General features: G+C 42.4%; 1 protein-coding gene across 1 annotated transcript in view; it reads right to left on the reverse strand.

Annotated features, from left to right (window-relative positions):
• The window catches only part of kdrl (kinase insert domain receptor like), a 53,745-nt gene that overhangs the window by 10,613 nt on the left and 17,899 nt on the right, over window positions 1-25,233 (reverse strand). The window contains exons 10-25 of the mRNA XM_052075106.1: window positions 24,851-25,007; window positions 19,135-19,246; window positions 16,363-16,471; window positions 14,334-14,618; window positions 13,174-13,320; window positions 12,670-12,798; window positions 10,788-10,894; window positions 8,767-8,899; window positions 8,557-8,661; window positions 6,302-6,415; window positions 5,877-5,965; window positions 5,640-5,790; window positions 4,028-4,125; window positions 3,486-3,608; window positions 3,224-3,335; window positions 262-361 (exon numbers count right to left, since the gene is read on the reverse strand). Of these exons, the coding sequence (XP_051931066.1) occupies window positions 262-361; window positions 3,224-3,335; window positions 3,486-3,608; window positions 4,028-4,125; window positions 5,640-5,790; window positions 5,877-5,965; window positions 6,302-6,415; window positions 8,557-8,661; window positions 8,767-8,899; window positions 10,788-10,894; window positions 12,670-12,798; window positions 13,174-13,320; window positions 14,334-14,618; window positions 16,363-16,471; window positions 19,135-19,246; window positions 24,851-25,007 (2,071 nt within the window). The remainder of the gene's footprint in view (window positions 1-261; window positions 362-3,223; window positions 3,336-3,485; window positions 3,609-4,027; window positions 4,126-5,639; window positions 5,791-5,876; window positions 5,966-6,301; window positions 6,416-8,556; window positions 8,662-8,766; window positions 8,900-10,787; window positions 10,895-12,669; window positions 12,799-13,173; window positions 13,321-14,333; window positions 14,619-16,362; window positions 16,472-19,134; window positions 19,247-24,850; window positions 25,008-25,233) is intronic.

A 25,233-nucleotide genomic window follows, 5' to 3' on the forward strand; every position in this document is an offset into this window, starting at 1 on the left:
CAAGCTGCTTTAACTTGTTTGAATTTTAAAACAAAGGCGTAAATTGTCTGTAAGTTATATAAAATAAACAAACATTTTGAAAATCTGAAAAGTTTCAACAGTTATGTGCTGTGTCGGTTATCTCAAGTACACCAAAACTGAGCAGTTTATTTATTTTAGGGTAGTGTACGGTCTGTGGGTTAAGACGTCCAAATCCGTGCACTTGCGTGTACCCTGTTTTACTCGTGGGACCCCCGTGGTGAGACTGAGCCGAACACTCACATTTCAGAGGAAGAGTATTCGGGGGCTCTCATCCTGGTGCCTTCTTTCAGTCTGCAGCAAAACTCCTCGTCGATTTGAACCCCAGGGTACGGCGACGCACCTAAACCAAGCGACGGGAACACACTTGTTACAAAATGACATCATGAAAAGACATTTCGTCCATCTCATAGTTTGACTGAATTGTCACTGCACTAGTAGCCTGTCTTAATAACTAGTCCACTTGTAACTTCCATGACGGTTTGACATTTCTGCGTACTAGTGAAACAACAAGGGCACATTAGTGGACCGGCTACGTGTCACCAGTGGGGCAAAAGAAGAGTAATCCCTCGTTTATCGCGGTTAATGGGGACTAAAACCACCTGCGATAAATGAAAATCCGTGAAGTAGCGTCCAATTAACATAAACGGGTAATTCTTTAATTTTTAACGGTCCGCGAGAATCTGCAAAACAACAGCGAGTCACATAGAGCAACATATACAGTACTGTACTTACTATAGTTAATGTACATGTATATTTAAAAAAAATATATATATATATATATTTTTTATATGTTTGAAAAAATCCGCGATGCACTGAACCCAAGGATAAACGAACCACGAAGTAGCGAGGGATCACTGTATGCACCAATTGACAACTGTGTGCCACTATCCATCCATCTTCAAAACCGCTTTATCCTCACAAGGGTCGCAGGGCATGCTGGAGCCTATCCCAGCAGTCTTCGGGCACGAGGCAGGGGACACCCTGAACCGGTTGCCAGCCAATCGCAGGGCACACGGAGACAAACAACCATCCACGCTCACACTCGCACCGAGGGACAATTTAGAGCGTTTCATTGACCTGCCACGCCTGTTTTTAGAAAGTGGGAGGAAACCGGAGTACCCGGAGAAAACCCACGCAGGCCCGGGGAGAACATGCAAACTCCACACAGGGAGGCCGGAGCTGGAATGGAATCCGGTACCTCTGCACTATGAGGTAATCGCGCTAACCACTGGGCCGCCCTTGTGTGTGTAGAGTATCATTATCGATCTTATAAAAATTCTACGAGTTAACACCTATAGTGCTTCACAAATAGAATTAGTACCATGCCATTGTCAACTCGTGCAATTTTGCATTGCTTCTGACCTGTAGTTGTCTTCTATGAGTTTGCCCAAGTTGCTCAACTAGCCTGCAGAAATGTCATCAACTGAAAAACTAGTAACGAGTCATAGTACGAGTGAGGACAATGAGAATAATACGACTACATGGACAGTTCGGAGCACTCGTATGATATGGAATGAATGGTCGAGGGGCGTTTTCTTTTTTCGAGTGACAAGATGACGGATGCTGGAAACACAGCGAGAATTCTGCTAATAAGATTTGATGTGGCAATAAAGTGAAGTTATTGCCATCCACCCCTCACAAAACCTTTTCTAGTAGTTACAGCGGGTCAATAAATGTAAAATACACCAATCTCACTCCTGAGTTTGACTTCAGAGTGTCATCAATCAAAAGCAGCATAGGCAGTTTATTTGCTTGCAAAATGTTAAGGCTGGAACTAAAATGTTCAAGCTCAGCTCGATGTGGGGGAGGGGGGGCGTGAAAGATTTTCAGTTGCATATTTGCCAGGTTTTTGGAACATTTCCAGGTCAATCCTCTGAGACAATGTGTAACTTATTGTAGACAACTCGAAGCCATCAAAAGTCAGTCTCCATTTCAACAAATCGCGAGACAAAAGATGAAATATGCACAAAAAAGGGCTGCCATTCAAAAGTGTGGTGGTCACTTAGAAATGTCCTTATGAAGACATGAACACACAATGAGATTTATTTGTAAAATATTTCTGCACATATGATTGCACCACAAATCAGAACTAAAGCTTGCCCTACTTTTTTGCAGCTTTACGTTTTGAAGACAATTGGTCACACGTTTTCGATTCAAAACGTTTCATCATGAGTCCACCTCTAGAAATGATCACTCGAGCCGCAAAAGCGTCGCCCAAAGCCCTCGCCGTGGTTTAAACAGCGGGGCTGATACAACTTTGCATTTCCATCGTGACAGACACGGTTGCCCGGCAACACCATTTGGCTAGTTTACACACTGAAGCAGTGGTGGCCACAATCAGAAGCGCCGACCTACATTTCAAACCCTCAATTCTAATATTTGTTCCATGAAATGATGTTCTTCTATTCAGTCTATTGTATTTAATTTTTAGCATCTCTCTTGGCTGCCCTGTTTCAGAATGATGAATGTGAATGTTCGATTTCTTTGCCTAATCAAATTTCAGCCTCTTATGGGCTGGGCTGTAGGCGTAAAAATGGGCAGATCTTCATATTTATGCTGCGGCATTTCCTGTTCACTGTGTTTGGGGAATTTGGCGGATTGCACAACACCTCTGGACCCAGTGCATTTTGTTAATAAAAGTAGGCTCGACTTTAGACGAGGTAAAAGCAGGTCTAAGTTGTGGTGCAGGTGGTATAATGAGCTTTTGGTGGATTTGATCGATGCGCAGACAAATCCTGTGCTCAGCTGATATCTGCGGTGGATGTTATCGTATTCCATTCATAAATGGACGTTGGTCAGAGCAAAACATGATTAAATTAACTTCAACTGTCAAAACACATCCGTAGTGATCTGCCCACGTTCAAATATTTGATCCTCTTCAGTGTTTTAAATTTGTTTTTGGCATGTTATTAGATAAATGCTGACTGAAAACAGCACCAGATGATCAACATGAGATGTGGTATTATGACATTTTGGGGGGCCGGGGGTTGGAAAGATCACTGTCAGTGTGGGTTTGAGTTCAGGATTTTTGGAAATTTAGTTACTTGTGAAACATGATTTCTTTTTTAGTATTGATTTCTTTTTTTGTTTTTTTGTGCATATTACTTCAATGAAGTGTCTTACTTTAACCACCCAAATTTTGAAAATAATCAAAAAAGATTTTCTATAATTAAAAATGATCTGATGTGGTCACGGTACCTACCCAATGAGAAGATCTCCCACATGAGAACACCGAAGGACCACACATCACTCTGAGTGGTGTAGATCTTGTCAAAAATGGCCTCGGGAGCCATCCACTTAAGGGGCAACCGGGCCTAGAAAAATGGAAAAATAAGATTCCAAATCATTCACTGAGTAGTTATTATATTGCATTTTAATGTATTTTTTTTTAAAAGTAATTGACAGCGGTGATCCAAATAGGAGCAAGACGAAGGTACCAAATGCACAACCCGCCACAGACTCACATCTCCTTTGCGCACATAGTCGGGGTCCTTGTAGATATCTCTGGCCAGCCCAAAGTCGCAAATCTTCACCACGTTATTCTCGGAGAGAAGGATATTTCGAGCGGCCAAATCCCGATGGATGCACTAAGTGGCACACAAAAGGAAAGCAAGTTGTGATTGGAGGCAACTCGACAACGGTTCGCTGCCTGCTGTAATTCAGATCAGCTTGAAAAGCAACACATGGTTAAGCCGTCAGTGATTGTACAAAAGGACATGATGTCTTCCACATCCAGGCTAAAAATGGTCTCTACGAGATTTATTTACAACAATGGCTGCAATTCTAAATCAGTCCCAGCCACTCAACTTGGAAGAATGAATGACTGCCTGACTACAATAAACAGGTGTTGAAAATACGATGAAGAAAAAAAAAGTTTCATTTTAATCAATCAAACGTGGATCAAAACCACATGACCTACGCATTAAAATGGACAATCATTTTTCATTTGAAGTAATTAGGCTGTAAGCATTTGCGCAACACATGACACAAAAACGATTTTGAATACCTTGCGAGAGGCCAGAAACTCCATGCCCTTTGCGACTTGGAAGCTGTAGCAAATCAAGTCTTCCAAAGTCAAAACTCGCTTGTATAAATCCTCAGATTCTGCAAAACAAGTTGTTGGAGAAGAAAGACATTCAGTGAAAGACATTTTTCATTCAACAAGGAAGTCTTGGAGACATTGCACTACACCATCTGAACCAAGTGCATTTTGTGACAGAAAGTAGATTCAAGTTTAGACTAGTTAAAAGCAGGTCTAAGTTGTGGCACAGGTGGTGTAAAGAGATCTATCTATCTATCTGTCTATCTGTCTATCTGTCTATCTGTCTATCTGTCTATCTATCTATCTATCTATCTATCTATCTATCTATCTATCTATCTATCTATCTATCTATCTATCTGCACACACACAAACAAATAGCACTTTCAAACACGTACGCTGTCTAAAACAATCTTGCGAAAACGCCCTCATGCTCCTGATGCCCCTTCTATCATGTTGAAGCCAAAAGGTAAGCAAAGCCGCATTGACTTTTATAAGATGTCCAGATTAGGCATAACCGTTACATAAAGTTAAATACAAGTAACTGTTCATGTTGGTTGTTTTTATCAACTCGAATGCTAAGGGGAATTGATAAGCGGAATCATCAGGCAAGCAATCAAAGCGAAATTTCAATTCCCATCCATAGTGTCCATGCCTTCATGTGTAAGTGGGGGCGGGGGGGTTGGCTTTTAAGTCACTGTTTGTCTCCTTTAGGACATCATTTATAAGAGGGAAGAATAAATCACAATGGGTCAGGTGAAATGTGCGCTCGGGGTTGGAGGGTGCAGGTCGGCGGTCTGGAGAGGCACTCAAAAGAATCCCCACCTGAGTAAACAACTAATCAAACCAAAATAACACCTCCGGAACAACACGTCTGACGTAGGGGGCCGAGAGAGAAAGAGAGAGGGTCAGTGTAGGAAACAGAACCGCCTCCAGACCCAGTGGGGTGACGGCGGCCGCCTGCTGGACTGATTGTACCGCCGAACAGGAGGAGGAAACTTCCCATCGGACGGAGACTGCAAAACAATCTGAGGAGTGGGGGGAGGGGGTGTTTGCGCCTCGGTGGGAGGGGCAGAACAGCGGAGTGGGAGGAAGGAGCAGTTGGGGTCAGAGGGGCTACGCAGAAGGGGCAAATAGAACTGCTACAGACGTGTTTTGCTAGCTGAAGTTAGCTGGAACAAGTTTTGCTCGGATCAACCAATCAGAGGGTATAAAAACACGGACATCATGGAGGGCCAAACCTCTGGCCCCGTGAGGACAAATTTGAAGTCTGACCAAAATTCTGTCTTCTTTCCTGTGGTCGAATGAAACCTCAATATCGCACTCCTTCACAGTTGGTGAAGGAACAACAGGCACATAGTGAGATATGGTGACATTTTGTCAGGGCGAGCCAAAAGATACGATTAAATTGAGACTGCAACACTGCACAGACCGCAGGAAGGAATTGGCAGCTCAGTGCTTCTTATAGTATTAAGCAGCAGCAGGAAGGTGGAGGTGGGAGTGGTGGCTCCATGGGAGGAGCAAACAGAAACGGAAGAGCGGATGGCTGAATGGGCCGCAAGGAATGCAGAGCTTTTACCTTCTTCCTCTTCTTCTGAGTCGCAGTAACTCTTATCTTCGATGAAACCGGAGCTGGCCGAGCTTCCCGTGCTGGCCACGCTCTCTAGGCGGCGTTTCATCAACTCGCTCAGTTCGCACGCCGTACCCGACATCACCTTGCCGTCCCGGTCCTAAACACAAAAGGCACGCCGTGCTGAAGGGTGACGTGGCCGCCCAAGCTCCGAAAAAGTCTAAATGAAAAAAGCTACAAACTCACCTTGTAAACCACAAAGTCGTCTCGCTTGCCTCTTAGGTAGTTGGATAAATTGCCGTATTTGCAGAACTCCACAATCATCATCAAGGGCCCTGTTTGGACAAGATGTATCATGAACCAACCGTCCAACATCTATGCTAATGTCCCTTAGCCTGTCTATGGTGTTTCCCCTTATATGTTAGCAATGAGCTCGATGACTTTTCAAAGATTTTGAAATCATGGTTTGTTTGAACGTCCATTTCTCTATCGCTGATTGCCATTAGGAGCTGGAACCTATCTAACTGTTCTGCATTTTCACTTGGGGGTGTACTCACTTTTGTTGCCAGCGGTTTAGACATTAATAGCTGTGAGTACTTTTGAGGGAATATCATAAATTTGGCCATTTGGAGTGGCCAACACGGGGTATTAGAGTGGCAACTGAAGCTCACCTCCAGGCTTGGTGCAAGCGCCCAGCAGGTTGACCACGTTGAGGTGGTGGCCAATGTGAATCAGGATCTTGAGCTCCGACATCAGGGCTTTGCGCTCGTTAGATGTGGCGCCGCCTGTTGGGAAAGGCACGCCCAGCAGGGTGAGCGTATCGCAAAACAATTCTCTTGTGCTCAATCCAATATTTGCGTTCCATAGTGCATGCTTTCAAGTCGTAATATGGAACAGATCGAAAAGACCTCATCATTCTGTTATTAGCTGCAAGTTCAGAGTAAAAAATGTGAATCAGTCAGATCTATTAGGAAAAGAGCAGATGGGCATTTGTTCCATATATTTTATGCATTTCAAAATCTATGCACGAATGGACTCTTTGTCCACACGGAGTAAGACAGTTCAGCAGTGGCCCATTTGGCCGACTGCTATGCAATTAAATCTTTGCAGTAAATGCGTTGCATTTCTCAAGCCAGCTGTTCTTGCCGACGAAGGCTTCCCACTCGTACAACTAGCGACAATCCAATACAATACAAGACATCTTTCTTGATAATAACTTTTTCCACAACAGCCGTAACAAAGCTCTTGACTGAACTGTTAACATAAACTCACAAAATATTACCCAACACATAAATCATGGACAGACATACAGTCGGAAAAACTCTTATGCATACAGCTTGTTGTTCAAAGCCGTTTTTGATGAAAGAGGAGAGAATCAACGTCTCCTTTGACCAGTGGATCAGAGACGTCATGCTCAAAACGCGCACGACGTCCCACACGTCGGCTCCAAGCTAAATGTGAAAGTAAACGGGAAGCTGTAGCATCCACTGACGTTAAAAGAAATCAGTTCACTTCTGTCAATTTGAGATCCGCTTCAATTCCAAGAGGTGACTCTCGGTTCCAAATCCGCAGCTGTGATCAACAGTTCGCAACGGGCGCCTCACTAAAAATGTTTTTGCTTTAGTTGTATTTGTTTATTTATTTTAAGGTAACAATCATAATCTTGCTCACGACTGGCGCATGCCTACGAGTTAGGCCTCGGTACTAGTCCACCGATGTAGTTTACTACTATGAATGAATTGTGTACTCGTAGGCCAAAAGTGACACAAAAAAAACCTGACTTATCCGTCAGTTGTTCGACAAGTGTAGCGAATTGTCTTACTGGTGAGGACGGAGAGCACACTACTGCTATACATGGACCTTAAGCTAGTGGATACGAAGGATAACTACTCAAATGTCTTTCAGGATGTTCCAGATGTATAGTAGTGAAGTCATCATGTCTAAGTTTGGAATTTAATATGGTACATTCATTAAACATAATGTGAAAAGGCGGATAAGCTTGATTTAGCGAGGATTTCGACTTTGTGGAGTTTTATGTTGCTTGGCCCTCGCAGAAATGTATGAGCCGCCAAAGTCTCCGCTCATACACGAAACCAAATCAATCTGCCTGGTTTTCATTAAAGTTGACCTACGAGTCGGATAAAAAGCCAGCGCGAGCCGTCCTTATTTGGCATCGTGATTAATTTGACAACAGCCGCTACATTTGACATGCGTTCCCCATTTATTCATTTTTCTTATCTGCACTGATGCGTTATATGCGTGTCCTCTCACAATAATGAGGATTAATGGGGTGGATATTTTCCAAATGGTGCGTATAAATTTGACTTCATTTTATAGACTACAGACAGACAATTGTCCCTCGTACAATCTCAAATTTCAACAAGATGTGCAGCGATCATACGTGAGTAATCATTTTTATGTCTTTGTGGTTGGGCTACGTCCCAATGTAGTCTGAATAAATAAGGGCTTCTCAAACTTATTGGGGACCCAGCAAACGATCACAGGTGAAATAGTTTCCACGAATGCATGTTTTCAAATGATTGGACATAATAATTGATTGCAAATCATTTTTTCAGACCCCAAACCGCCAGCTGGCTGATGCCAGTTTGAGAACCTTTGCCTAAAATATCCTCATGGATGGAGGTCTTTGCTTATACTTCTAACCGCCTCTTGGCTTTGTACTTAAAATCGCGTGTCCGTCACGTGCGGCCGTAATCCATCCCGAGTGATGGATTTGATCATCCGCTTCCCATAACGGTCCACCGTGTGAGGTTAATGCAAGCCAGTTCATGTCGGTGTTACCCCTAAATTGAACCTGAGGGGCCTTCGGGGGCTTAGGGGTTTATATGAGCAAGAATTCCTGCGGACAGTTTTATTTGCCCAAGCGTGACCTCACATTAAGACAAATGAACAAAAATGTCCGAACCTTTCAGCATCTTGACTGCAACGGTCTTGCAGGTGGAGAGTTTGTCAATCCCGAAGGCAGAGGCCTCCACCACTTTTCCAAACGCGCCGTGGCCCAGAGTTTTGCCTGGCAAAATGAGAAGGGTTAGCGGTTAATGTTGGATGACATCAAAGGTAAGATGTGGAAAAAAAAGGGCCTAGGTCTACCCGCCTATGTTTGCACAGTGCCCACCTAATCTGAGGCGATCGCGGGGAAACTCCCATTTGCTGCTGTCGTACTGGAGGAGATCATTCTGCTCGTCCAGAGGACACTCATCGGGGTCAATGATGATGGACGGCCCCATTTTGTAGTGCGCGGGCTGTTGCTGGGTGGGGAAGGATGTACAACCATGTAAAGTTCTGGTCAGAAAACGAGCGCAAACAGGAATGTTTCACAACCTTTGTTGATTGCGTGGTTAGAATTGCAATCAAATTATTTTCAGGAGCACTTAGACCAGGGATGGTGCTAATTAAATGCTGCAGGGGGCCTCAGTTTTTCATTAATTCTACTAGGTTGGGCCACATAGAACCATGCACTTGCTAATTAGATGTGCAACGAAAATAGCATCTTAAATATGGACAAAATATGTGCATCCATGCAAAATACATGCTCCTTATATGTTAAAGTTTTCTAAAACATGTCTAAATGCATGTATGAAAGAGCCACTATCCTAACCAAACAACAGTGTTTGAAGCAAACAACAAAAGAAACGCATACCGTACTGTGCTCCCCCCAGTTGAATGGGCTCTCTTACATTAACATTACCAATGAAAGATGGCACAAAACTGTTAAACAGGAAACCAATATTAGGTGGAAGAGGTCATTTTGTCCATCTTTCCACAAAAATCCAGTCACTCAAAATTTTAACATTAATTTTTTTATAGTTTGTCCTGCATAACATTCCAAATTTGCAAAAAAGTACAGGTATTAGACTTCCTTACTGCCATCTTGTGGTGAAAGGTGTTATTAAATCAAATCTTAAAGTCTAACCTTGCATATTCACAATTCAGCACCAAAACATTAAAAAAAATAAACATTTATTTTTGGGGAACATTAATCAATGACCCACTGAGAGTGAGGTCGTAGGCCCCATGTCCGACTGAACTATAACGCTTCCCTATTTTAATAATAATAATAATAATAATACATTACATTTGCAAGCGCCTTTCACAACACTCAAGGACACTTTACAACCAAGAGCAATAATAAAACCACGGATAAAATAATAAACAAAGAAATAAAGATTTAAGGTGGGTTTTGAGCTGGGTTTTGAATATGGAAAGAGAGTCAATATTACGAATGTTGGGAGGAAGTGAGTTTGGGGGCAGAGCGACTGAAGGCTCTGCACCCCATTGTATTGAGACGGGCAGAGGGTAGAAAAAGGTGGAGGGAGGATGAGGACCTGAATGAGCAAGAGGGAATGGATTATGATTATGGATAGATTATGGATGGCTTTGAATGTATAGAGAAGTAATTTGAAGTTGATTTTAAATTTGACAGGAAGCCAGTGGAGCTGTCGGAGGATGGGGGTGATATGATGGAAGGAGGGGGTTCTCGTGATGATCCGGGCTGCTGAATTCTGAACAAGTTGAAGTTTATGGAGGAATTTTTGATGGACACCGAAGAGAAGTGAGTTACGGTAGTCGATACGGGAAGTGACGAGACTGTGAACAAGGATAGCAGTGGTGTGAGGAGTGAGTGAGGGACGGAGGCGGTTTATATTGCGAAGATGACAATGAGCGGACCGGGTAATGTTATTTATGTGGGAGTGAAAGGATAGTGAACTGTCAAGGATGACACCCAGACTCTTCACCTGGGGGGAAGGAGATTTAGTGGCATTATCAATTTTGAGGGAAAAACTGTCGGCTTTGTTCAGAGTAGATTTGGTACCGACGAGTAGGAGTTCTGTTTTATTGGTGTTTAACTTGAGGAAATTATGGGTGAACCAAGATTTGATTTCTGAGAGACAGTGAGAGAGGGATGAGGGTGGGAGAGAAGCGTCGGGTTTGCTGGAGAGGCAGAGCTGGGTGTCATCCTCAAAGCAGTTAAAGTGTAAGCCAAATTTGTGAAAAATGTTTCCAATCGGAAACATTAATGGTGATCATTATTATGGTACTGGGAGTGCTCAGAAAGCCACAATGAGAAAAATCACACCACCAAACGTACATTTCACAGAGTGTTCTTTGCAGGAAAAATTCTCTGCGGGGTCTTACCTTCCTCAGCTTGCGGATGAAGAGGATGAGCATGAGCCAGAGGAAGGTGGCGGCGGCTCCAGTGCACACCAGAATTATAACTTCCACATTTGGCTTCCCTTCTTCCCCTGTAGAGAGAGTGAAACAACAACTCAGCCACAGACAACTTGAATGGGCTAACTTCATATTTGTGATTTTGGAAAAGGTTCACGATGATTCATCTGTGCAACAGTGGGTCAACATACCAGCAAAGGTTGGGTGCCATATGATAGTATTCATCATCTTTTGCATTCAACCTTTTTTTTTTTCCATAACCCTGTTTATTTCTTTTCTTTTGGTCAACCTCACGGATACTGACTGTGATCCAACCTATCAAAGTGAAGACGATGACCGTATCCAGTCATGCAAAAATGTCATTAATTTTCATCAAAATCAATTGAACTATTCTTGATCTGAGGAAAACCACACTTTCTATAAAACCAGGATCCAGACGGTGTAATCATTATCATATAAATCACTGGGATGTTACCCTCCCGGACTTTATTTGAGCCATAAATCTTGAAATCACTTTCCTGCAATATGAAAAATTGAGCTAACCCACTCTTGTCAGTAGCTGAACTCGTCAGTGCGATTGTGTGTTTAACAAAGAGTCAAACAAAAGCTTCAAACGCACGACACTTGGCAATTAAAGCCGCACATCAGATACTGTAAACATCACGTGGATATTTGTGAAACTAGCTGAAGGCCGCCTTCTTCTCATTCTTCTTCCAAAAAAACAATTACAAGTGTCCTTGCAAGCCGTTGAGCTGTCAAATTCTCCGTGCCGTCATTAGTGGACCTCTAAACAATTTCCACAGGTCACGTCCTGATTGTAACAACCCTCAGCCACAGCCTTGATCAGAAACCTCAAGAGAATTCACATCGCCATAGTGTTTGGAAGTAACCAAGTACAAATATGACCACACAGTTTAATTGTTTGATTAGTTCAGAGGTATAGTTTATATGTATCTTTTTACTTTTATTCCACTACGATTCATATAAACACACTGCACATTCTGCTCACTTGACCCCTTTTGGCTCGATGCTAATGCTTCATGTTGTTTTGTTTCTTGCCAGCCTAAAGTTTTCCATGTAATCTGCAAAAACACAAACAAGTATTCTTTCCGTTTCTTAATATATCAAATCATTTTTTGGTTTGTCGGTTCACCACAGTCGCGAACCATTGGGGGACATATTTTGATAGCATAAAAGCTCATTGCTAGCTTTTTTTTCTACTTCTCAGTAGTAGCATGTTACTGTAAATCAAGGCGAGATTTAAATCAGTCTTTCATGTTCACTGTGGCTTTTTTTTTAATGAATAAAAGAACTTTGTAATCGCAATCTTTAATTTTGTGGTTTTGATTTAATTTATCCTACTTTTATTTTGGGATTCATCTTGATTTTCATCTTTTAATTTGATCTTGTTTTGAAATTATTTGTCCATATAAATTAGTTTGGAAATTTGTTGGGTATGAATGGTGCTGTACAAAGTAAATTGTCCCTTAAAATAAGTAAAAGAGGACAAATGTTTTGTGTAGAGATGGTTTTTGGTTTTGCTAAATTATCAAAAACAGGATATAGTGGACAGTAAACTTTTTTTTTTTTACATTTGTACTTAAACCCATTCAGAATGAAATTGTTTTTACTTGGACTTACGTTCTGTAAAGGAATTACTTTACATTGCTTCTACTCTTACCAGAGTTTTGTTTTACCAACGTGTCTGTCCTTGTACTGAGGTACAACATTTGAGTACTTTTGCTACTTTTACCTTACGTCAAGGGAAACTCTTTGGAGCTGTGTTGCGGTTGTGCTGACCAAACATATAGGGTGGCGTTTTGATCTCATTGACTGCACAAAATCTTACCGAGCACATTGACCAAAGCGCTGGTCCTGATGACACCCTCGCTGTTGCTGGCCACGCACTCGTAGAGACCCTCGTCGTCCTTCTTCACCCTCTCGATGATCAGTGTGCCGTCCTTCCTCAGGGTGATTCCTGCAAATGGCGGGGTAGGAAACGTGGGTTTTAGCAGAACTGCTGATTGAAATAAAAGATGCTGAGCCCTATTCATTAGGTGCTTGAGCTTGTGAAAATGTGTGTCCCCCAAATTGCAAACACACTTGTCAGTGGTGACGTCCTGTTCAGTGGTTAAAATGGTAGCTTGAACTTCTATGATTTCATACACCATATTTCATTGTATCAAGTGTGATTGGTTGGTTATCACATGTGGTCACTTGTTGCTAGGCAGAATTCATACGGCTCAATCGTAACTTTCCCATGCCAATAAAATAACTGTCACATCAACCGTTCCTACAACGCTATTTGAATGACATAAAAAAAGAAATAACAATAAAGGATGATATCATTTACCTGGGCCTTCCTCCAGCTGAACGCTGTTTTTGTACCATGTGATGTTGGGGTGAGGAACCCCCTGAGCCAGGCAGGCCAGCATCAGTGTGCTGCTGCTGTTCACGTCCCGATCAGTGAGATTTTGACTCAGCCAGGGCTGCTTTCTCACTGGATGACACAAAAACACACTTTGAATTACAGGACTCCTGTACTGTACTATGACCACTGAAGTAAATTTGGACTACTGGCATTGAGCATTTTTATGACAGCTTAACAGTACCTACTAGTATGTTGAATTGTCCATGTACTTTACACTCTTTGGCCACACCAAGCAGTAAGACAATTTCGTGCACTCGTATAACGACGATGTTTTACTAGTATAATGACTTGGGGGCACTGGTAGAAGAACTACATATTACAAGTGCAGAAATACAGCGCACTAGTTGACAATTGCATGCTACTAGTAAGACTATTGACATTATTATTATTATTATTTTATTTAAGGTTTTCTCTGGGGATCATAAAAGTTTCAAATTTCTGCGATTGGCTGGCAACCGGTTCAGGGTCTCCTACGCCTACAGCCCAAAGACGGCTGGGATAGGCTTCAGCATCCCCCGTGACCCACGTGAGGATAAGCGGATCGGAAAATGGATGGATGGATGGATGAATGGATCATGAAAGGATTATCTAATAATGTAAAATTCTATTTAAGGACACAAGTAGATCGAGTACCATGCAGATGCTCACTAGTCACAAGTGACTAGTTGTTCATCTTTAGTTGTGCACACTAGTCATTCTACCAGTACACAGAAATGTCATACAGTGGAAAACAGTTAATTGTAAGAAAGGTTTTTTTTTTAAATACTATTATCCTAGGGCATAAAAATGTCATATCTTAATGAAAATCAATAGTAAAAAAAAATAGCCACTCGTAAAACGGGCATCTGATGAGTGCAGCTAGTTATTCCAATACTGTGCCCTTATCATTCTACTAGTGCATAGAAATGTCATACAGTCAGAGAAGGCGATAGAGGACAAAACCTCTCTAATAAGACACAATTGTTTGACTACTTCATTCTAATTATTCGACTAATGCGCAGAAACAGGTAAGGATAAAATGTCTACCAGTTTCGGACACACAGTAGGATATCAAAAGAATGGGCAAAGGCGTACGTACGTACCAGTCACATTCAAAGCCGCCGACTTGATTTCAAGCTTATTTTGCAGCTTCGAAGCTCGACACTTATAACCGGCAGTGCTGTTTTTGCTAACATTTCGCAAATGGAGCAAGATGGCAATTGAGTAGCGGTCAAGCTGGAGACGGGACACATTTGAGGTGACGGTTCGATTCCGGGAATCCAGCCATTGCAGGTCTGTGTAGAGATAACGTGAGGCCCGGCAGCTCAAGGTGATGTCGTCCTTCTCCACGACTGACTGAGGCTGGATGGAAATGGGCTCGGAGTGATCTGGTGGGACAAGGAGGGATGATGTCACCTCATTTGGTAGCGTTTCTCTTGGCTGGACTACTTCCAGAATGTGTATATGGAAGCCAGATTTTGTTGCAATGTCAATCTAATCAGCCCAGGGTCTTCATAAAACTAGTACTGGCTCACAGAATCTAAACTATACAATGAACCCCAGCTATTTTTGCATTAAAGTATCATCTTTTGGAGTACCACGGCGACTGGAAGACACTTAATTAAGAACAAGAAGAGGCAGAGAAGGACCCCAACTAAGCTGCAGTAATAGTCATTGTTCCCACAGAGAGGATACAGTACATCCCTGCCACTATTGTTCTTGTACCTGTTACTGCTCTGTGTGTGTCAAAGGAGATGTTGTTTGAAGGTTTGTAATTATAAAGTAACCTCAATGCTAATTTCTGTTCGCATTTTTTTGGAGGGTTGCTAATTTTTCATTTGTTAGCATTGTACTGTATGTTAGGATTGAGCTTCGTGGGATTTTGATATTATCTGGTTTGGTTGAACATCTTGGTAAGAGAGCGCTGACCTTTGATATGTCATCATTTTTCTGTCCTATGAAAAGTTTGGTCTGAGCAAAACCTTTCACAGCCAAGTTCAACCGGGAAAACACTTCTATTGTGATCTGCCCACATTCATACATTTAATAATCAGCATCTCTGCTGAGTGACAGGCGTTTAGATTTTAGTCACGATATTAGATACATAATGACCGTGAACTGCTCCAGATGTGCATGGCACAGTTGCACACTGTGTTGCTTTCTTTTAATAATTCTGAAGTGATAGCGGTGTTAAAAGGAGGTGGATAAGGTCCCCCCCTGAAGGCCCAGGTACCAAATTCTTGTCCCGGCCAGTGTTGAAGACAGAGAGCAGGGACAGGAATGTCCAATGTGAGTTATTTCCTGTTTCATCACCGATAATTGGAAGCACGTTGGTGCACGACGGCGTCGCTGATGGTGCCACAGCAGCCAGCCAATTGCAGGGAAGCTCAACGTGGGCCCCAAGGGGACCAGACTGTGCTTGTTTATTCACATCGCTGGGAAGCATTCTGTGTTCCGTAACCGAAGACAGCTGTTGTTACAATTCTGTCCTCGTTTTTTTTTTTTTTTTTTTAAAGCGGCATTCCACCATCTCTCATCTTCCTCACCTCTGGACCAGAGTCAGATTCCTCTTGGGAATTCTACCATGCTGGAGTCCAGTAATTTGTGAGGTTTGAGCCATTTTCCTTAAAATTTAAATTGTGACCCCACCGCCTGTCAGCAATTTGAGTTTACATTGTTCTGGCAGTTCTGAAATTGATTATTTAATGTGGGAACATTTGGAAATGTTCAGATGCACATAAAATGCAAATTCTCATAGTGGAGGCCTGGCAGATAAAAGGGGAGGGGAGGGAGAAACAATGACCTGCTAGCATTGGAAAGAATGCAGTTATTCATAGCTCCTTTTTTTTTTTGGTTTTGTTTTCTTTTTAACGTGTGCCATTATGGCGCTCCATATGGCTCGGGATGGATTTGCCTCGCTTACACCCCGAAGCCGCTGAGCTGCAAGGGAACGTGGTTTCAATTAATGCCCCCCTCTGGTGTCTTTATTGCACGATGTACGCTCAACATGCTCATTCCAGGTTATTATAATTACCTCTCAAGAATATTGTACGAGAAAATCATGTGGTATCCATCCCGTATTATTTTGCGTGATTATGAAATGAAGACGTATGGGGGTTACCGACCACTTACCACTAACAAAGAAAGGGATGCTCATGATGCTTTTGCCGTATTCATTCTGGGCCAAACAGGAGTAATTTCCCGACACACTGGCTTCTCCAATCACCAGGGTGCTTCGAGTCTGAATGGGAACAGCAAGGTAATTATTGTAAAAGGGGGGGGGGGGGGGGGGAAGCCTCAAAGCAGTGAATCGCGATTAACAAAGAGAGTGGTCAGCGCAGCATGAATGAACCTTTTTTTTCTTTTTTACAATCTTCAGACCTGCAACTACCTCATGTGATTCCAAGTGCCAAATTAAATATTGAGCAAAATCCATAACTACGCTGAATTTGAGTTTTTGCCTGATTAGTCACAAGTAATTTTTCTAATAGTTTGCCAAAATGTCATTCAGTACTGCAAAACAGCAGTGGAACAAAAAAAAAAAGAGATATGGTCATTCAACTCATGCATCCTTGTCACGAGCATAGCATAACGACTTACGAATATTTTTCCCCAATAACATTTGTGGCCTATTTGCATGCAATTAAAACTCAGCAGTTACCGGTTGTACTGCTAAAAGAGACAATTTGGGCCTAGAATTAGGCAACACATGACGAGCCACCTCTGAGCATTTAAGTATCCTTGCTATCCACCTTCAGGTCCATGTACTAGTATGCTCTTTGTCCTCATCAGTTGAACAACATTGGCATACAAGTAGGACAATAACATGTTACTACTGTGGCAAAACTGTGCACGTGTTGACATCTGCTTGCAATTGATGAGATTATCATGTCTTATCAGTTTAGCTTCGCTTGCACTACTAGTAGTGTGCAGGTGTTAACTAAACATTTCGTGTACTAGTAGCCTGCTGAACCCTACTAGTCAGGATGTTGTTGCACTACAGTACTATGTAGTATGCCAACGTTGTCCCATTAGTGTGTGGACATAGTAAATCAAATAAAATACAGTGAGGAACGGCAGCATGAGTGCGATTGTTGTCGGGTAAGTATGCTGTGAGGTCAAAGAGTATACTAGTACATGGACCTTAAGCTTGATGAATGTCCACAGATTCCATTCTAAAATATTAGGGAAAAAAAGCTTTGAGTCCAATCCAAGCACAATAATAATCATATTGTTGCAGAATCATGCCATTTCTTCTGAGCGCACTGCTAAAAGGTTCCAAGTGAAATTAAACACAATTCACCCAAACCCTGACAAGGAATTACAGAATTATTATCCAATAACGATGATGTCATCCAAGCGCAATAAACAATCCATCTTTTCACTGTTTCTGTAGTCTTGGTTGTCACTTCGCCAGACTTCCTTTTTTACTCGCCAGCCTTCTGGGGGAGCAGCTCGGCTGGGAGGCCCCCCCGTTGTGACCAGCGTCTAATTCACGGGCCGTAGCGATTTATGTGGAGTGACAGAAAGGAATTTGCCAGCAAATCCCTCGCCTTTTAAATTCTCGCTTGTTATCGTTGACCTTTAGTCATCGCCCTCATAAAGCAAGCGCTTTCGGCCGCAGGTACTTGTAAACAAGTGGGGCTCCACTATTTATGATGACCACATATTAGAACCGATGCCCTGTGAAAAGGGCCACATTTACAATTATTGAGCCTTGTAAAAAGAAAAAATAAGCTAATCTACTTTTCATCCACAATAAGACAGACATATGAGAATTAGGGGGAAAAAACAAACCCACAATTCTCTGTTTTCGTGACCTAGTTGGACTCAAGATCCGAAATATTTACAGTATTCTATGGAAAGACGCACGCAATTGCAGTCAAGTCTGCTCTTGATTATGTTTGAGGTGAAAAGACGCGAACAGGAATTGGATCATTTTCTTCGCTTTCATTTTGGGTTTACATGATGGAATTAGTTAGATTCTTGAAATGACATTACAGCCTAAAGACATACCGTCGTTTGTTTACCTCAATCTGATTAAGGCTTGTCTTATTTCAGCCGTCACCACATTTCAATAAGTAAGTGGACTGTCTGCACATAAACAATTGAATGTACATACGTAAACAGTTTTTAAAAGGTTTATTTTTTCACTGCCAACAAGCTATTGAGTTTATTGTGAACGGGATATCGTTAACGTATTTTATTCGTTATTCAGCATTTGCATAAATGTAATGTGGCCGTTTGCCACTTCGATGCTAAAATTCGCTCCCGTTACACAAATTAGGAGTTTCAGTCCAATAAAATAATGGCATAAATCACAAAGTTGCCCGAGATTTGCCATGACACATTTTTGAATCGTTCAATGTGTATATTTGCGGATTTAGAGTTGAAAAAGCACACAAATGTCATTTTCACTTTGGGAGCGTTACAACAGGCAAATGGTACCAATTCGGTATCAGTCTGCAGTTTAAAAACAATGTAATCATTTTCAGATTTAGGGCTCCGCCTGCCAATCCAACAACAAGAACAACAACAACAACCTATGTCCCATTTTCCTGGTCACTCCCTCCAGGAATAAATAATTCCAAGTGATGAAGGCATTTCTTCAAAAGCGACTGCCATAAAACAGCATTTTCATGTGTTTTGGTCACAGTTCCTCATGGAAGAGTTACGCGTCACATTCATTGGAAACGAATTGGAAAAGATTTATTCCTTTCAGATGAGGAATAAGACTTTAATGTGCTCCTCGTGGAAGAATTCCACTTGAATCCGGCCTTGCCATTGGATATTGTCTTGATGTTGGCCAGTATCAGTGCTAATAAAAACCCGGCTGTCTCCAATATTTCAAATGGAAAAAAAAACAACCAAAAAACAAAACAAAATACTGGAACAAAGGCATACCTTGTTTTTTCCTTGAACCAATTCAGGCTTGGTCCTTATACTCTCGATTCTGTTACCGACATTTCCCTTTTCCATAACGGTGACCACCGTTGGATCCGAGGAGACGATGCATCTGCGAGAGAGTCAACAATGGCCGTAAAAATGGCTATCATGTCATCCTGCATGTATGAAGAAAAACAAATGTACGTGTTAAGCGCCGAACAATATACCATGTACAATATTTGCATTAAACGCTTGCCCAGATGGAATGAATACCAGCGGAGCAGTTATGTGATTGTATTTCATTATAATAGCTTCACAGCTGTCACCGCGCGAGGACTACGCAGAGAGAGTGTCGGCCTGTCCTATTGAGCATTGTTTCTTTGACATCCATCTTGGCTCCATGTGCTAGTGGTGAGGTCTTTGTCCTTGCGAGGAAGAGAAATCCGTGTAATAGAAGAACAAGTGTATCAAACAAGTCATATTCCCACTCCGAGTGCCAATTTTGGCATACTAATGCGCGATTGAACCTTACGAGTAAACTACTACGCTGCAGGAGAAACACGATTTGAGCCGTGCCACCTACTAATGGCGTCAGTGTAATAATTGATCAAAACGGCTGACCGTATAACCATTTGAGCAATCATTTCATATTGTTGGTATCCCACTTCTGGTCGATGTGCTAGTACGCAACGACTAAGGCAAGTTTGTGCACAAGTAGAATGACTAGGCTAGTGCTTCTTAACCTGGGTTCGATCGAACCTAGGGGTTCGCTGAATCGGTCTCAGGGGTTCGACAAATCCTCTGCCATGGAGGTTCAGACAGACCCGACTCCAGATGTCAATTAGTTATGACACGCCCACTTGGCCATCACTGGCTACAGATGTTCACATGACATTGCTTGTCCAATCAGTGCTGCGGGAAATTTAGTTCGCTTCGTAGTCACTGTGTGAGTGTCGTGATAATACGTCATACAATTTAAAAAAAACGTAGGCCATTATTATTATTTACTTTTATCTGTTTTTAATAAATGTGTTTTTTTTATATCTGGAATTTGTAAAAAGTCACATTTTTATTTTTCACTAATGAAAGGTTCGGTTAACGTGCTTATGAACTGGGTTTGGTACCTCTAACAAGGTTAAGAACCACTGGACTAGGCCATATAGACGCGCCGGATCGTCTCTATTTTTCCCCTTCCTTGTTTTTTGCGGGTTTTGTTTGTTTGTTTTTTTTGCTCTCCGTTTTCAAGTTGTCATTTTGGTTTCGGTAAGTTCTTGTCGGTTTGCATTTGTCGTCATTTTGTCCTTTTGCGAAAAGCTATTTTCGTTTGTATTCTGTATGTATTCCTTGCTTTTTGCAAGCGTCTTTCTCTCTTTGTTTGTACTTTGTCAGTTTCGCGCCCCTTGTTCTGTACATAAATGTTTTTTTTTAATGTACTTATCTGAGACTGCGGTTTTTAGAGTCCGCTTCTGTCCTGAACCTTGCGGAACATGACAGCCCATGGATCTTAAACTGGGTTTGGATTGGATTGGATAAACTTTCAAGTCAAATGTACTGTATGTGTAACATACAGCACAGATGAAATTTCTTCCCTCTCAACATAAAACAAGAGGAGCCGCTGCGGGTGTCCGCCATCCGGAATAAATGCTTAAACAGCTTTCCACCTATCCTTGGTCGAAAGGCTGAGAGCAAACTTAGATTATCACACTCTCAAGCCTCTAAAGCCGTCGCCGCCTGCGGTGGCAAACAATCACCCTGATGAGACGAAAGTTCGAGGAGGAAACGGCCCGAGCGACAGGAAGGGCCTGGCTGTGCGTCACCTCCGACAGGAAACGCCAGCGTGATCTGCTCCAAGGAGATAAGGCTGATGCGTAGACCTTGGCAGTCAAACAGGGGACCGCTGATAACGTCGCAAGCTGGCAACCCACAATGACACCCCGGGACCTTTTACAGCAGGTGTGAACACAATCTGGCTTGTGGGCCATTTGCGACCCGTAGGCGGCATTGAGTTCTGGATGATATTAAGCAGCTACTTACTGTCAAAAGCAAAAGGGAAAATAAGTGGGCTTGAAAATCAAGAATGGACTTTCATATTTCTTTCCCATCTCTTCTGTGTCAAGTTCCAATTTGTGACCATATCAGCATTCTGAATGTTGATATATTTTTTTCTTTTCCCCTTAATGCAGCCATCAGTTAGAGTTTGGAAACCTCTGTTGTACACTTTGTGCCTATCAGCCTACTGTCAGCTTCCTCAGATTGATTGTTTCCCCTCTGTCCAAAGATGAGATATGATCTTGAATGAATTTACAGTGTCAAGCACTTGCAGGGTCAAGTCTTGATAAAACAAACATTGTGTACGATTTACCACTCAGCAGGCTAGAGTGGCTACAGTCCAGACACTTCTCCAACAGATGCGAGATCTTGATTATTTCTCGTTTGCTTAACCCTCACTAAGGTTATTATCAACAAAATAATAACTAGAGTGGGGAAAAAACACTTTTTGTGAAGTGAAATAAAAATGTAAAATAAAGGGTGTGGCCTACTGAGTGACACCCAGTTTCGAGTCAGTCAGGTTGGCTGTTCACCACGCAATTAGTTCAGCTTTCTCCATGCTCCCTGGGAGTGTTTTCATTTCCTATGAAGTGTGTGACTGAACTTGGGTGACTGTCGCTCTTTTTTGTTCTCTTCACTCAAACTGGAGTCTGAATGTATGGTAGCGCTCATTTAGGCCACAACTCTTAAAAACACACACAAAAACTACAGTGTGTTTATGTGTGAAATTTGGCTTTGTTACAATGTAAATAAATATTGACATTGTATTTTGCTTTGTGTTTTCATAATTATCAATATTTAATATTTTTTCTCTTGTATTTTTCTTTTACGAAACAATGCTATTTTTCTTTGTTAAAAAAGGTAACAAAAATGCGGACCAGACATTATTAGAAGTACCAAGAACTAAACTGAGGCTCAGAGGAGATCGAGCCTTTTCTGTTGCTGGTCCCTCTCTCTGGAATGACCTCCCACTGAACATTCGGCAAGCCTCCTCGGTGCCCATCTTTAAAGCCCTCCTCAAAACTCACTTGTATTCTTTGGCATTCGACTCAGCATGACTTAGATTTGTTCTTGGTTTTACTGTTTGGGGCTTTCTACCGTCTTTATTATCGATTTGTTTTACTGTTATATGTTAAATCGCTCCATGTAAAACACTTTGTATGCAGCGATGGCTGTTCGAAAGTGCTCTATAAATACTGTTGAGTTGACTTGACTTGAAAAATAGTTTTTGGGGGTGCTGGAATGAATTAATAGGAGCATTTATTTGACATGTGACAAAGTTCAGTTGTAAGCTTGGTGAGGAAACAAATCATAAACTTTTAAGTCAGGGTACTACTATCAATTTTTTTAAAGATTAGTTTTTCTCACACAATAGTTATTGTGATATTTTTTTAATTTTACATCTGATAAATTACTTGTGGTGGCTCGGTAGTCCAGTGGTTAGCACGTCGACTTCACAGTGCAGAGGTTCAATTCCAGCTGCAACCTCCCCCTTGTGGAGTTTGCATGTTCCCCCCGGGCTTGCGTGGGTTTTCTCCGGGTGCTCCGGTTTCCTCCCACGTTCCAAAAACATGCATGGCAGGATGTTTGAACACACTAAATTGTCCCGAGGTGTGAGTGTGAGCGCGCATGGTTGTTCGTCTCTGTGTGCCCTGCGATTGGCTGGCAACCGGTTCAGGGTGTCCCCCGCCTACTGCCTGAAGACGGCTAGTATAGGCTCCAGCACCCCCCGCTACCCTAGTGAGGATTAAGCGGTTCGGAAAATGGATGGATGGATAAATAACTTGTATTCTGAAAATAAATAAAGCGGATTATAAAACTAAGTGAGGGAAGGGGAAATCATGTATTTATATGAGAGAGAGGGGGTGGCCCCAGAATAGAGCTTCTAATATCTTTAAATGTACATTTTGTTTAATTAGATTTAAAATTATTTTCAACTTGACCCGCACATTATATGCCCCCCCCCCCCCATTCTAAAAGCATATGAAATTTAGTGTTTCCGGGAATAAGTGAGGCATCCCCTCTTCACTCACGCGCTGTTGTTTTTGCTAATGGTGCCGGGTCCTGATAACCCGAGGCTAATGGCCTATTGTTTTGCTGATCTTACAGCTCGCAGGTCTCCCGCTGTCACAGAGCGGCTGGGATCTCGGGGAATGTTCATCTTGTTTGTGGGTTCACTAGCAGGCTGGTATTCAGCAGCAGTCACTCATCGTACATGAAGAATTACTGGGGGAATCAGCGGTAATATATCTCCCCACTGTTTCCTCTTTGGAATCCGAAGGCGTTGACCTCAAATGCGAGGGCACCTCTCCGGGGCTACTTTACTTTGATTAATGTGCTGTGTTCTGAGTCAATTTATACAGTGGAGATGTGGTGTTGTTTTTTTTTACTGGCACTCTGGGATGGCTTGAGATTATGCATAAACATTCATTCATTCATTCATTCATTCATCTTCCGAGCCGCTTGATCCTCACTAGGGTCGCGGGGGATGCTGGAGCCTATCCCAGCCGTCTTCGGGCAGTAGGCGGGGGACATCCTGAATCGGTTGCCAGCCAATCGCAGGGCACACAGAAATGAACAACCATTTGCACTCACACCTAGGGACAATTTAGAGTGTTCAATCAGCCTGCCACGCAATGTTTTTGGAATGTGGGAGGAAACCGGAGCACCCGGAGAAAACCCACGCAGGCCCGGGGAGAACATGCAAACTCCACACAGGGAGGCCGGAGCTGGAATCGAACCCGGTACCTCTGCACTGTGAAGCCAACGTGCTAACCACTGGACTACCGGGCCGCCCTTATGCATAAACAGAATTGTACAATTTAAGTTTTTTTCCCCCAAATGGATGAAGATGAGCATCCATTCATCATCTCTACTTTTATCTAGGTTGCTGTTTTGTGTACATGGTATGAGCACAACATGTGGCCAACGCGGTGCCACATAAGTAGCTTGTGGCCCTGTTTGAAAAATAGCACACTGGCAGAGATTGATATAATCAAGAATGATCCGCGTCTTCATATGTGCGTATATCCTAATACAATGATTAAAGGTAATTTCCACAAATTAGGAGAGAAAAATAAGAATCCTGCCAATCTTTTTTTTTGTTCTTCACTAGCCCTAATTCAGACGTTGTAGCTTTCAATTTCAAAAAGGTTGGTGGCTCAGAGTCCAAAATGAATGTAGCATAGCCGGCCGGAGTAGTTCAAAACAAGTTCTTACAGAGCAGAGAGGATGTATGTTTGAAAAAGTAGGTCAGTTAAAAAATTGTTTTGTGTGCCATGTTTGTCAAAAGTAGCAGTTATTTGAAGATTTATAACTGATGTTACATCTCTGCTAATCTCTGTTATTCTTTCTACAGTGTTATGCATTATATCTTAGCAAGAATCTAGTAGGCATTTGAAAGAGGAAATAATACAATTTGGGTGAAGATTTTGACGCGCAATGTTCCATTGAATTGTTTTTTGTTTTATGTGCCAGTTTTACTGGGAGTGACAAACAGCGTTATTTGGGGAAATATCCAGACGTGTCTTTTTGTTTTCTCAAAGTATACAACAGACTCCCATTTCTTGACAGCAGAAGAGTGAGAACAGACGGCAGCTTATTGCCGGAGCCCATTAAGAGTTGAGATGCAGCAATTTTGCCTGCATCCCTGCAAGATAAGGAACCTAGAATGACGAGCACTTACTGTTTGAGGACGGTGTCTGTGTGACAAGGTTGCCAGAGCCAGGTGATATGTGGCGCGGGTCTGCCGGAGGCAGTGCAGGTCAGTTGGTGGCGCTTGCCCAACATGTAGGGCTGGATGTCCACAGGGGCAAACTCTGACTCGGAAATACTTGGCTTCACTGAGAGAATAAAAGAAACAAAACACTTTTTGAAAAGGTGTCACCCATCCAAAATTTTCGAATCCGCTTATCCTCAGGAGGGTCACGGCGATGCTGTTATCTGGCAGTAGGCGGGGTGCACCATGAACTAGTTGCTAGCCAATCGCAGGGCACACAAAGACGAACAATCATCCGCGTTCACACTCACACCTAGGGACAATTTAGGGTGTTCCCTTAACCTGCCACA

The sequence above is a fragment of the Hippocampus zosterae genome, chromosome 1 (assembly GCF_025434085.1).
Source record: "Hippocampus zosterae strain Florida chromosome 1, ASM2543408v3, whole genome shotgun sequence".
Classification (NCBI taxonomy): Eukaryota; Metazoa; Chordata; class Actinopteri; order Syngnathiformes; family Syngnathidae; genus Hippocampus; species Hippocampus zosterae.